The sequence below is a fragment of the Nestor notabilis genome, unplaced genomic scaffold, assembly GCF_000696875.1.
Source record: "Nestor notabilis isolate BGI_N333 unplaced genomic scaffold, ASM69687v1 scaffold6831, whole genome shotgun sequence".
Taxonomy (NCBI): Eukaryota; Metazoa; Chordata; class Aves; order Psittaciformes; family Psittacidae; genus Nestor; species Nestor notabilis.
The window spans coordinates 1-12,747 of record NW_009915094.1 but is presented as its reverse complement, the minus strand read 5'-3'; the positions used below and the strand labels follow the sequence as shown (position 1 = coordinate 12,747).

The window sequence follows — 12,747 nt, the reverse complement described above, 5'->3', positions numbered from 1 at the left end:
GCAGGACGTGTAAAAAGGTGGCACTGTTTGAAAACAGTTGTTTAATTGTCTAGACTGGAACAAAAAGCTATCAGAAATTAAATACTGAAGTGTAGATTCTGCTATGAAGAACAACATGCCAGCTCCACTGCATCTAAAACAACACCTGAGGGCCAGAATTGGAGAGAAAACAGCAAGGAACTGTCACTGGATTAAAAGCCTGACAAATCACAACAGTCTCAAGAAAGCAGGGCACCCCTTCTTCAGCAGCCCTCATCAGGAACAGGATAGAGGGCTGTGTGTTACCAGACTGTGCACCTGACCTGAGCTGGTACCCCTGGTTGGTTGGGGTTTTTTTTTGTATTAATGAGTCCTTATCAGATGTTATAAGTAAAACTGTTTCCAAGCTGCCAATCTTACAAAAATAATTTGTGATATGAAAATCATGCTGAGATCCTTAGAATTAACACATCAGGCCAAGCCCTGTTCACAAATACACCTTTACCTTTCCCTTCAGCTGACTAGCGCTAGTGGAGATTTTGGCCTTGCAATTACAACTGAGTAAACAGCACAACTGCTAACGAACAGCAGGAATATATGACCTTCTTCAGCAAAGGCATTCACACAAAATCCACAACCCTTATTTTAAGCAACTGGGAAGCAAACGCTGTTCCATGCATACCGAATACACCAGTTGAGATAGAAGGTATCACCTCAGGAACTTCTAAAAGATCCTTAAGCCATGGGCTACAGCAATGGATGCAGCACAGCTGAGGCCCAGCATGAGCTTCATGGGTTCAGTGCTGCCTTACACCCCCCTCGAAAGCAGCCATCTTAGACCCTCTCCTTCCACCTACTGCAACTCTTGAGAAATATCCGCTAAGTTGCCTTGCATCTTCTACGCTTCTTGGTTAAAATGTGCTCAGGCAGCAGGAAAGCCTGATTTTATCTGCCAGGGTAGCAAGTGACTAACATGCATTTATCTTTAGCTGCTTTGTTACCATCCTCACCATCTCGGTCAGTTTTTTCCAGCACTCAGAATTGACACAGAACTGTGTTCACCAGCACACTAAGGATCCTATCAGAAAAGCTCCCGAAACCACTGAACAAGTTCAGCAGACTTTGCCCTAAGTTACCGACAGAAACAGTGCTCACCTAAGTAACACACCAAAACAGCTCTGTAACATAACATCTGTGGAGATTATACTAATCTTAACACCTTGATAGTACGCCAAGGAAAGAGTAGGTGTGGCTCATTTTTCAGTGCTTTCCTTTACAGCATTACTTTGGTATATAGATCACATGTTGACTAAGTTTTTAAGCACTTTGCTCTTCAGTCTGAGTATCCACATGTTGTGTTTAATGGAATTCAAAACACTTCCAGTGAATGGGCAGAGTTGGAAGAGCTGTTCAAACAGGAAGCTGACATTATCATAATTTTAAGCAGCTTCTGAAAAGGCAACAATTTGAGAAAATAACCATAAAAATATATTATTTCTTCACTTCAGTGTGACACATCTAGATATTTTCTTACATTCGGTAAAGACATTATTTAACTTTCTTGGCTTTGCATTACTATCAGAGTCCACATGTAGCCAACCCTAATAATCAAGCATGGATTGCAATGCATATACCCTTTCCGAATGCCTTTTGTGGCAACACCATATAGCAATGATATTGTTTGTACTGTGGCAGCATTAAGAATTCCTAGTTAAGGCTCAAAGCCTCATTTTCCCTGCATTTTTTCCTTTAGCAGCACAAAATATTAAGAAAAAAAATGGGATGGGCAATATGGGACATGACAATAAAAAAAAAAAAAAAGAAGATAAATATATTTAAAAATGTAGCAATTGGAAAGGTTAGTTCTTGGTTTACAAAAACAACCTCCTCCCACCTGCCAGTTCTCACAGACAAGGAAACAGGATTTTTTTATACTCCAATGTGGAAAGCACATCTTGTTTCTCTTCTTCAGAGAAGATAAACAGGTTATTTCTAGAGTGAGTAGCTCAGCCTGGTGTAAAGCAGACTTAGGGTGGGCAGAAATTAAGGTCATGCAGGACTGAGCTTACAAGACAGTACAGCTTGTTTTGAAGTATGAGCGAGTTAATTAAACCTCCTGCTATATTCACCTATAGGAGAAAAGTATGACTTTATGTAATTTTTCATTTATCAGCTATGTTTATTGGAATGGTAACGAGTTATTTTTAAAGTTTTCAAGTTCTCAGTACTTAATTGCAGATGATAAAGAAAGGAAATGCTCTTTTAAACAAATCTGCATCAACAAACTGCAAGAAAAATATTTTCTTCCACTCCTTCTTGGCTTGATTTAAAGCAAAGCAAAGAAAGCCCTTTCACTGTTAAAGGGGACCTGCTGGTCATACCCTTCCAGGTTTTACATTCATACCACTCTAGGCCATGTGACAAAGGAAGGGAAAAAAGAATTCTTCGAGTTACATAGCCCAAATTTATTGAATATTTGCTCAAATACATTCTGTATAGAACTGTTCAGCTCACTTGGTTTTGATGCTCCCAGTAAGGATCATTAACAGATGCACTGAGCTGTAGTCACCACTTAGGAACTGGGATGTATGAAAATGTTCAGCATAGGGTGACAACCTCCTTCTGGCCAGATCCATGTCTTGAATTTGAGTAGGCACCTCCCTTCAAAGGATTCAATTTCTGTTAAGTTGCTGCATCACATGTTAGCTAGAAGAGCCTTTTACATTTTGGTCTTTTTAAAACAGAAAACACTTCAAGTATTTGCACTTGAAGTTTTCAATACTGGAAACATTTAGTCCAGAGTGTTTGCAATAGGGTCTCTAATTTGTCAAATGGTCTCTCTTCTAAATATTCTAGAACATTTAATCTTCAGTTTTGGCTTCCATTTCCTCAGCATCATCATCCCCGTCCACTTCAGCATTTTCTCTCTCCAGTCTTTCCAACTGCCTTGCAAGCTCAGTCTCATCTGTGTCAGTAACCACCTTGGGCTGAAAAAACCAAAAAAATCCCAGAACACATGGTAAATTGTCATAAAGAAAACATCATATATATTTGTAGGCTTTGATTCTACATAAAGAGCAAGAGACAAAATATATCCTAAAGTCACAAAATAAACGCCGTGAAAAATTAGAATTTTTTCTGCCATTTGTTTAAAGAACACAAAGTTCAGGGTTTTTTTAATAATTTTTTGCTAAAATTTCTCCTAGAGTACTGGTCTTACTCTACTTTAAAAATGTTAAAAAATTACACTTTAGAATGTAATGTGTTCTTACCTCCATCTGCACATTAAAGACTCCTCTCTTCTCCTCAATTTTTTCTTTAATTACAGCCATGGCTTGATTCAGAACAGAGAGTCCTTCAGTTCTCTCCAGTGTTGTAGTAGTCATCACATAACGAGGAGGGGCTATCAGATTAATCTATCACATTGTACGGATTTGGGAGAGAAGAATTAAAAGGCAAACTCAGTAATAAAGCCAAAGAACACTGAAAGCAAAGCAAGCAACACTCTTCTGAATGCACAATTCACAGAAGAAAAAATGTTTTCCCATTAGAAAAACCCTTTCTAGAAGCACAAACAACATGGAGTGAAATAGCAGACAAGGAAGTGTTGTACAGCCTGTCTGATTTCCAGTATCAGCATCAGGTATTTCTACATAGTGTGTTCATTTAGACAAATACTGTTAAGCGGAGAGAATATCCACTTTGCAGATTAGTAAAACAGCTATTCACAATTTTTCCAATTACAAGTGTTAAAACCAGCACTTAAAAAAAAAAAAAAAGATTGAATAAGTAAACTTTTAATTTTGTTACAAGAAAGCAGTATAAGAAGTCATTTTCAAAGAAGGAAGTTCAAGTTTTTTCTGAAAACATTTATTTAATAATACACTCAATATCCTGAAATCATTGGGGAAGAAAAGCTAGGCCTGGGTACAGTAGCCATTCTACCAACAGTCAAACATATGAGAGCAAACATTCCTTTTCTTACACAAACTTGTACCTGAAAATAAAACCTACTGCTCCCTACCTAAGGCTGCATAAAGGAACAGTAGGTATGCAGAATGCAAATACTAGGCTTGAATAAATTGAACTAATGCCTTGCCAGGGGGATTAGACTAGGTGATCTCCAGAGGTCCCTCCCAACTCTAATGATTCTGTGAACAGAATAAATACAGCTTCTTGAACTTGGCAAGTCACAGCACAGCCACAGGAACAACTGTCCGCATATAGCTCATAGGAAGTACATTACAGACCTGCTAGAGAAGAATCAGAAAGCAAGTACATGGCTTCCCAGCCTCAGCTACGTGACTGTGACAATGGCAACAGCATGCTACCGGTACCTGAAGGCATTGGAAAACAGCTTTTGATTTCACTGTTAAACAGACACCTACTTTAATGGGCATATTCTCCGTGGAACAGTTCAGTCCTGCTCTCAAAGCTTCTTTTACTGCATCTATGCCTTCATAACCATAACAGGCCACCTCAATATCTAGGATAGAGGAATACAAATGATAAAACTTAATAAATGAATAAAACTAATAATAAAAAAGTTACCAAATGCTATAGAGTCTTTAAAGCTTTTTAACATAAGGTTGGATAAAGCTTTGTAGCATCCAGTGTTTATTCATGATGAGAACGTCAGTAGCTCCCAAAGCTGAGGAAGGTATTTCACTTTCTTGACTTGTAAGCTGCGGTGAAAACACTTCATAAATTCTTTAGATGTACATTTTACATTGTGCTTGGAAAAGCCAAGATATGGAATTATATGCCCACCTTCACTTACCTCTGACCCAGTAAATTAATCAGTAATAATTACGCATTTCACATAGAGAGATGAAGATATAAAAGCAATAAATACCAGAGAAAAGTAAAGATCAGAAAAAATGAAACTTGAAAAAGAGCACATCCACAAATTCACAGAATTCTGTCAGTAATTAAAACAGAGGCATAGAGTCATCACTTGAGGAGCACTGGATTTTTAGTTTTATTTTTTTTAAGGTAAGTTATATTAATATATAGTTAAAATGTTAGTAATTAATTAATTAGTAATGTTAGTTACCTTTTTGTAGATACCTTTTGTAGAGCATTTTGTAGATGTTTGGAAATTACAGCACAGACTAGTACTGGCCATATCTGTAATACGCTTGTTAGTTTAGAGACAAAGATTTCTTTACATATGTTACAATGGTGCAAGACCAAGCTACACAGAGAAGACTGTGTAGACTATTTTCACATGTTCATGGACAAATGGCTAAGACATATATTGTAGCCATGCTGACAGAGATCAATCATCCTGTCAGGGAATCAACAAATTTAAGACTTTGAATAATGAAAAAGAGTATTGTGGATGCAGTAATAACTATAAAACATCTAAATTCACTGTGTGCCAGTGCAATTTGATAGACTGTAATACACATCAGGACAAACACTTTGCCTACCAAAGAATTTGCAGTTCAGGGGGAAAAAATAAAAGCCAAACCACCTTGCACTTTGGGACAGAACACAAACAGGCATTTTGCAAGCAATCCTTGACTAAGGTGTCTTAATTCGGAGCAGTTCCACTCAAATATCAGCATTAGAAACCACTAAGTGGTTTGACTTGAGGGTCAAGATGTGTTCAATTAACATCTGGAAAGAACTCACCAGCTCGGATTTTGACTGCTTGCGGTGTCAGACGTCTGTTAATATTGTCAATCAATACACGTCTCTCTTCTTCTGTCAGATCTAGGCTATCCAGGATTGCAGGGTCTCTGAGCCAAGCAAAGCAACGTTACAGAAGTCATAATGAAGTGGAATGTGACACAAGATTAACTTCTGGTACTATTTCAATATTGGAAGCATGTAACAACAAAGCAGGCAAGTAGTTTACTCAATCTGTTCCTGGAAGAAAAGACCTAAAAGATTATTATTTTTTTTAAATCAAGAGGAATGACTTCTGTCTATTTATACACGACACACAGAATGAGACAAATACCTAGTTGCCTTGTATTTATGTTCCCTCCAATGTAAAGATAAACCTCCATCACATGAAGAAAAATCTGTTATGGATCTGAGGTTTTTGAATTGTTTCAGCATTTCATTCAAATGCAAGATTTTTGTCATTCTGCAAAATAACCTACTGGATCACAGACACTTATCTATCTGCTGCCTATGTTCTTGGCTAAAGAAAGGATAAAGGTTTTCTAAATCACAAGCTAATAGTTTAAAATCCAGACATCACAAGGGACAAACACCTCTGCTGTTTACCAATATAAATTAGCAGCTCTTGTTTGAAGAAGTGGTGTCAAGTCTCTACTGCTATATTATTTTTAACCAAAATATATCTGAAACATAACCACAGAGCTCCTTACAAAAACCCTTCTTGCTTTTCAGAGACAAGAGCTACAGTTCTCTAAAAAACAATACCAGACCACCTATACTTCTACTAGCAGGCAAACATGAACTAAAGTGGCCCAAAAACCAGAGGCAATATTGGAGATGGGTCTCTGCTGCTAATAAAACATAATCTTTCATGGCTTTATATACTGAATATAGACAGTAGAAGGGCCAAAAATAAGCAATCAGAACCCAGAAATATGACAGATTTTACACACCAAAATATGAACCTGCATAGCAGAAGTGATTTATTGAATATGCAAATTCTGCTTCTTCACTTACAATCTATTCGGTTAAATCTTTGAGTTACTTTTGTGAGCATTATATATATAGCTTATGTATAGGAGCATGAGAACAAATAAAAGTTGCAGTCCACTGTCAGAAATCTTAAGGCATTACTGGTGGAAACATGTTTGTGCTCTGACCTGAACAGCAGATGAGCAACAAATGACATGTGTGTTCAGGAATTTTTCCAAGTTAGAGAGAAGCTTAAACAGCCAATGTAACTACAGTTTTTGTCCTTCTATTATGTAGGTGTTTAACTAAGTATTTAACAGTTACAGAATGATTAGGAATTCCTTCTGCAGCAATTTTGCAGATCTTATTAGAAAATTAGATTAGAAAATCTGATTAGAAAATAATTATTATTCTGTAAAACAGAATACATTCAGTCTAAATGAAGGTACAAGTTGCCTCTTTCCCAAAAATACAAAGATGGTTTTGAGCTTGCAAAATGCTACCAAGTGCCCTGCTTCTTAAAGTCCATACAAATTGTATAATTTTATTACTGCCATCTAGTGTTCAACTCACGTTCATCACTCAGGTTTACGTGCCATAAGAGTAAAAAAGACTGAAAAATGTATTTTTGGATTGCCAATTTCACAATAGAATCATAGAACATCAGGTTGGAAGTGGACCTCAAGGATCATCTGGTCCAACCTTTCTAGGCAAGCATGACCTAGACTAGATGTCCCAGCATGCTGGGAATCTTGAGAGGGAAACTAAATAGGTTAATTCTGAAAGCAAACTAAAACATAACACTCCATAAAAAAAAAAAACAAACAAGCCATCTATCTCAGTGTGTATTCCATAAGCATCACAATTGCCATCTCTTTCTGTTCATAATTCCATTTCTAAGTTCATGATCCCATTCCCATTCTTTAAGTTCGGAAGTATAGAGAACTAACAAGCCAGCTTGTCGCATTTAAAAAAGAGAAACTCTTCCTGTGCAGTGGAAGAGTGACAGTCACCTGTGAGTAGAAATATCTCCAGACACAGCAAGATATTTTTGTTAGTATCTGCTTGGGTCTAAGACTAGTCAAATTCGGACAGACAACCAAGATCAGTGCAGCTGCTGCTTCTAGAAATGCCACAGGCTCACTTGTAGCAATCGAAATCGCTCCAGTATTTGTAATCAGATTTCTTTTATACTTAAAACACATTATTCACCAATGCCTCAGTATTTCTCCACATCACATTCAATGACTGCTTTTAAAAACTTGACATACAAAGTGGCAGACTCAAAGACTAATAAGACCAAGTCAACTTTGAGCCTTCTTTTTTAAGAGCACTGGGAACTTAAAGAAAGCAGTAAGACAGAGAAACCTACAGTAAGCAACTGGAAGATCGATGTCACGATTTACTAGGTCACTCGACCACTACGTTTTACATAGTAACTCCAGAAAAAAAAACCCCAAACAAAAAACAAACGACAAACAACAACACAAAAGCAAACCCCCAGAAGCAAAAGAACATTATGATGGATCTATTCCAAGAAATATTTCTCTGCAATTTGAAATAAGCCCCTGGAAGCAGAAAAGATGTCCTTACGAGACTGCGTGCTTGAATGCATCATAAGCACCATATCCTGGTCTTTTGTACTTGTCATCAAATACCCAGGCAGTTCTCTGGAACAGACTCTCAAGCTGCTCATCCTTAGTGTACTCTAAGACTTCAGCAACATGGCGAAGGATGCTGTAAACCTGGAACACAAAAGGAGTGTTAAACCCCCCAAAACAAATACCAAAACCAGACAAAAATGTAGAATAAAAAGTAATATTTAAATTATAAGACTTCTACTTGGAAGTGTAAGACAGTAGTAAGGGTGGCAGTCAACCCTTTAATGACCCTGAATGACTTTTCACTAAAAGACATCCAGTGTGCTAAACCAGCACATACTTTGGATTTCTGATCATTTCAATACATCCCTTTACATCACAAATTTTCAACTGATGTCTTACTTGATCTACTCATTAATGAAGCAGTAGTTTATCAGAGCACTCATGGAGAGATGCACTGGTTAAATAGATTTGCATGAGTAAATGAAAATCAGAGTATGCCCAGCACATGAGAACAATACTTTATTTTCATCTTATCTTGTATCTGTGCATTTTGGTTGCTAAGGAAAGAAGCTGGAAATACACAGTGCCTGAATATAGCAAAGCAACTTACAGTCTTTGATTTTGTGAATTTGTCTTCACATTTAATTGCCTCCTCTGGAGAAACTCTTCTTTTTGACAAGTCAATATAACCTATTGGGGAAAACCATTTTAAAAGCGTCAGGCATTGTGCAAACTAAGTTTAACTGCTTCAAGAAAAATGCATAAAGGACAAACATTCTGGCTTAGGATTTGCCCCTTGCCTACACTATCTCTTTATGTTGCTACATAAAGTGACAAAATGAAGCCTTAATTTTATCAAATTATGATCCAAATTAGGATATTAAGTTCTTTTGAATCATCTCTTAACAAATTTGAAAAGGCCTCCACCTACTTCTCAGAAACTACAGGCTCACTCAAAGATTCACTAAAAGACTACTATATGAATTCCAGATGTGTTTTCCTGTTAATATAAGAACTAAATGAATTTGTAAGAGGAAGTATTCTTTCACTAGAGATGCTGGGAAACTTCTTTCACTTCAGAACTATCTGAGAAAAGTTTCTCATCTTTCTTTTCTCTTTGCTTTTTCTTATCCTGCCATTCATCACTTAATCTCAGTTAACTGCAGTTTCAGAAGTATTCTAGAAAAGCCTATCGCTTGAGAAACATCATACCAACAGTCAGGTTTCTAGGAGATGTGCTCAGTGTTTATTTTTATTATTTTTTTATGCCTGGTTATAGATTTCAAAGATTGCACGGAACGCTATTATCAAAATCCGACAAGTTATATATAGAAAATATATTAAAAAAAAACCTTAGAGTAAAAGATTCAAACATTCAGAAGACAGAAAAAGACCAAGTTGCCTGCGCAATCTCAACTTGTAATCCACACAATTCATGTGGTACAATTACATACATGTCATCTATGCATTTATAGCCAAGATTAAAGACTTGTGAATGAACAGGATGGACTGTGAGCATTAAATGCTCATGATTTAGATTTTCACCTCTGCATCAGATGATATGTAGATCTTAACTGAGTCTCTTCAGTTAAGACTTAGAAAATCTACATAGATGTAACAACGAATTACACTTCACTACAAATCTTTACTGATATGATTGACCTTCATTAACCCAATTCCCAATGGATACAGAGAAACGAAAGAATGATCAGATGGCACAGTGATGATCCCTTTTGCTTAAGCACTGTAAAAACCAGAACCCCTCACAAAACCAAAGAACACCTAAGCTGCCTAGTTTATCTCCATTTCTCTCTACGAATTCAATTTTGATACTGCCCACAATACCCCCAGATACCTTTCTCCTTGTCAACTCTTATGACGACGACACATTCATTCCTCCCAATGCGGATGAGTTTGTTTATGGAACGAATACGTCTTCTGGAAAGCTCACTGAGAAGGATCATGCCCTCAATGTTGTTGTATTCCAGCAGGCTGACATAGGCTCCCATTTCAGCAATGGACCGAACATTGACCATCACTACATCTTCCACCTCTGGAAATTTATGCTGGTAGAATCTACAGCTTAGTCCTGGCATTCTGGAATTTGAGAAGAAACAAAGATTTTATTTCACGGCACATCACTGCCTTCTCCTACAAACACGGTAAAAAAAAAATCAGCAAGGACTACTAAGAACAGAGAGGAACACTGGCACAAAAAATTGCCTATAAGGATAAGGCTTTTGCAATTCAAACTTAGGTTTTAATAGAAATTAATCACAGAATGGTTTGGGTTAGAAAGGACCTTAAGATCATCTAGTTCCAACCCTCCTGCCATGGGCAGGGACACCCCACAGTAGACCATGTTGTCCAAGGCTCTGTCCAACCTCGCCTTGAACACTGCCAGGGATGGAGCATTCACAACTTCCTTGGGCAACCTGTTGCAGTGCCTCTCCACCCTCACTGTAATGAACTTCTTCCTTATATCTAACCTGAACTTCCCCTGTTTGAGTTTAAACCCATTACCCCTTGTCTACCACTACAGTCCCTGATGAAGAGTCCCTCTCTGGCATACTTGTAGGCCCCCTTCAGATACTGGAAGGCTGCTATGAGGTCTCCACACAGCCTTCTCTTCTCCAGGCTGAACAGCCCCAACTTTCTTGGCCTGTGCTGAGGTGCTCTAGGAGGTGCTCCAGCCCCTTAATCATCCTCGTGGGTCTCAGGAGAGCAGAGTAGAGGGGCAGGATCACTTCCTTTGACCTGCTGGTCACGCTGCTTTTGATGTAGACCAGGATACGCTTGGTTTCTGGGCTGCAAGAACACACTGAAGCCAGCTCATGTGAAGCTTCTCATCAACCACCACCCCTAAGTCCTTCTCCTCAGGCTGTTCTGAATCTCTTCTCTGACCAGCCTGTAGCTGTGCCTGGGATTGCCCCAACCCAGGTGCGAGGACCTTGCATTTCACTTTGTTGTACTTCATAAACAATAAATTAACTAGTATTTTAGTATTACTATGACAATTTACTATGATGATAATTTTTCTGCATTAAAAGTAGAGCTTTCTATTCAGACTTTATTATCCACTTCAACTGTTGTACTACCTACGCATAGCATGCTGTAGCACACAGACTTCAAGTGGTGAAAAGGTAGCACTGCACACCTTGCATTCATTAAATTCATAAGGCTGTGCAAAATTTTAAATCAGATTTTAGCAACAGGAGGACACGGGAGAGAAGAAGCCTGAAGTGCTCACAAAGGTATCTGTTTGACACGGATGCCCCATCCCTGGAAGTGTTCAAGGCCAGGTTGGACAGGGCTTTGAGCATCCTGGTGTAGTGGAAGGTGTTCCTGCCCATGGCAGGGGTTTGGAACTTGATAATCGTAAGGTCCCTTCCAACCCAAACCATTCTAGGATGCTTTAATAAGAGATCATGCAACAGGCTGAGAAAATAAGAGGTAGAGTGAAGCTTCTGCATTACTGAGAAGGAGCAGACTCTATACGCCAGATGACTTTCTAAACTCAACACAAGATTTTTGGAACAATTGTGCAAGACCTGCTCCAGAGGCCGCCTGTCAGCAGAGAAAGCAAAGGCAATAATCAGAACAGAAGACAGACCTGGCCTGAAATGCCTGAAGCACTAAAAAAGAAAAAAGTACCCCTCCAACCTATTGCTAGTCAAAAGGGAAAAAAAACACACCTGGAAAAAAAAACCAAACCAGGATTAATTCATATACATTTAAAAAGTACAAAATTGATGCTTCATAATCATGTAGTGATAAGAAGAAATGCCTAAATGGCTTCATTTTCCTGATGATGGATCCACATACTCATCACTGCTAACCAGGTTAGTTTGATTCCTTTTGTCTATGCCTAAAGTTTCCTACAGTTTCCTACTGAAGTAGGAGCCTCAGATGCCAAGTTAAATGTGTCACACATTCATAAAGCTTGTTGTATGCATCATCTTGAAGTTTTATTCTTGCTCTTTACAGCAGTGCTAATGCTTTCCAGCTACATGAAAAAGAGAGTAAGATAGTAACACCAAGTGCTACGTACACAATTCAAAAGGTGGTGTCCACCCTTATCTGCATTCTTAACTTTCAGAAGAGGGACATACAGGCTGGTAAAGGATTATAAAAACAGCCCTCTAAAGGTTTCATGTAACTTGAAGCTGAACAAAGAACTCCCAAGGTTAAAAATAAAAGCTTTACAGGTCGTTTTTCTAGTTCACTTCATGCAGTTCTGCTCAATCCTACATGTTACTTATGATATACACAATAAACTGCGAGGCAACAAACCCCAGCGACAGCAAGCAGGAAGGGACAACCACCGTTCTGCAGACACAGCATTTTACTTCTCTCCACAGACACAGCTTTTTATTTTGTTCTTCTGTGGAAGACTCTCGGGAGCAACGCAGTGCCCACAGCGCCATGCTGGAAATCCTCTTTCCAAGACATCAGAAACGCCTCGACAAAGGTTTAGGTCCCCGCGGCTGCACGGGTCTCTGCGGAAACTGACGAACATGGAGGAACTTCTGACCAGCGACTCACTGTCCCGGCC

General features: G+C 38.4%; 1 protein-coding gene across 1 annotated transcript; it reads right to left on the bottom strand.

The window, feature by feature from the left end:
• Positions 1-2,426: 2,426 nt before the first annotated feature.
• Positions 2,427-10,288, bottom strand: EIF2S1 (eukaryotic translation initiation factor 2, subunit 1 alpha, 35kDa). Its single transcript, XM_010023952.1, has 7 exons — positions 10,048-10,288; positions 8,803-8,882; positions 8,182-8,333; positions 5,620-5,726; positions 4,368-4,465; positions 3,252-3,395; positions 2,427-2,966 (listed from the first exon to the last, which is right to left on the bottom strand). Exons 1-7 carry the CDS (start codon positions 10,286-10,288, stop codon positions 2,841-2,843), a joined length of 948 nt encoding a protein of 315 aa, XP_010022254.1. The 3' UTR covers positions 2,427-2,840.
• Positions 10,289-12,747: the final 2,459 nt, after the last annotated feature.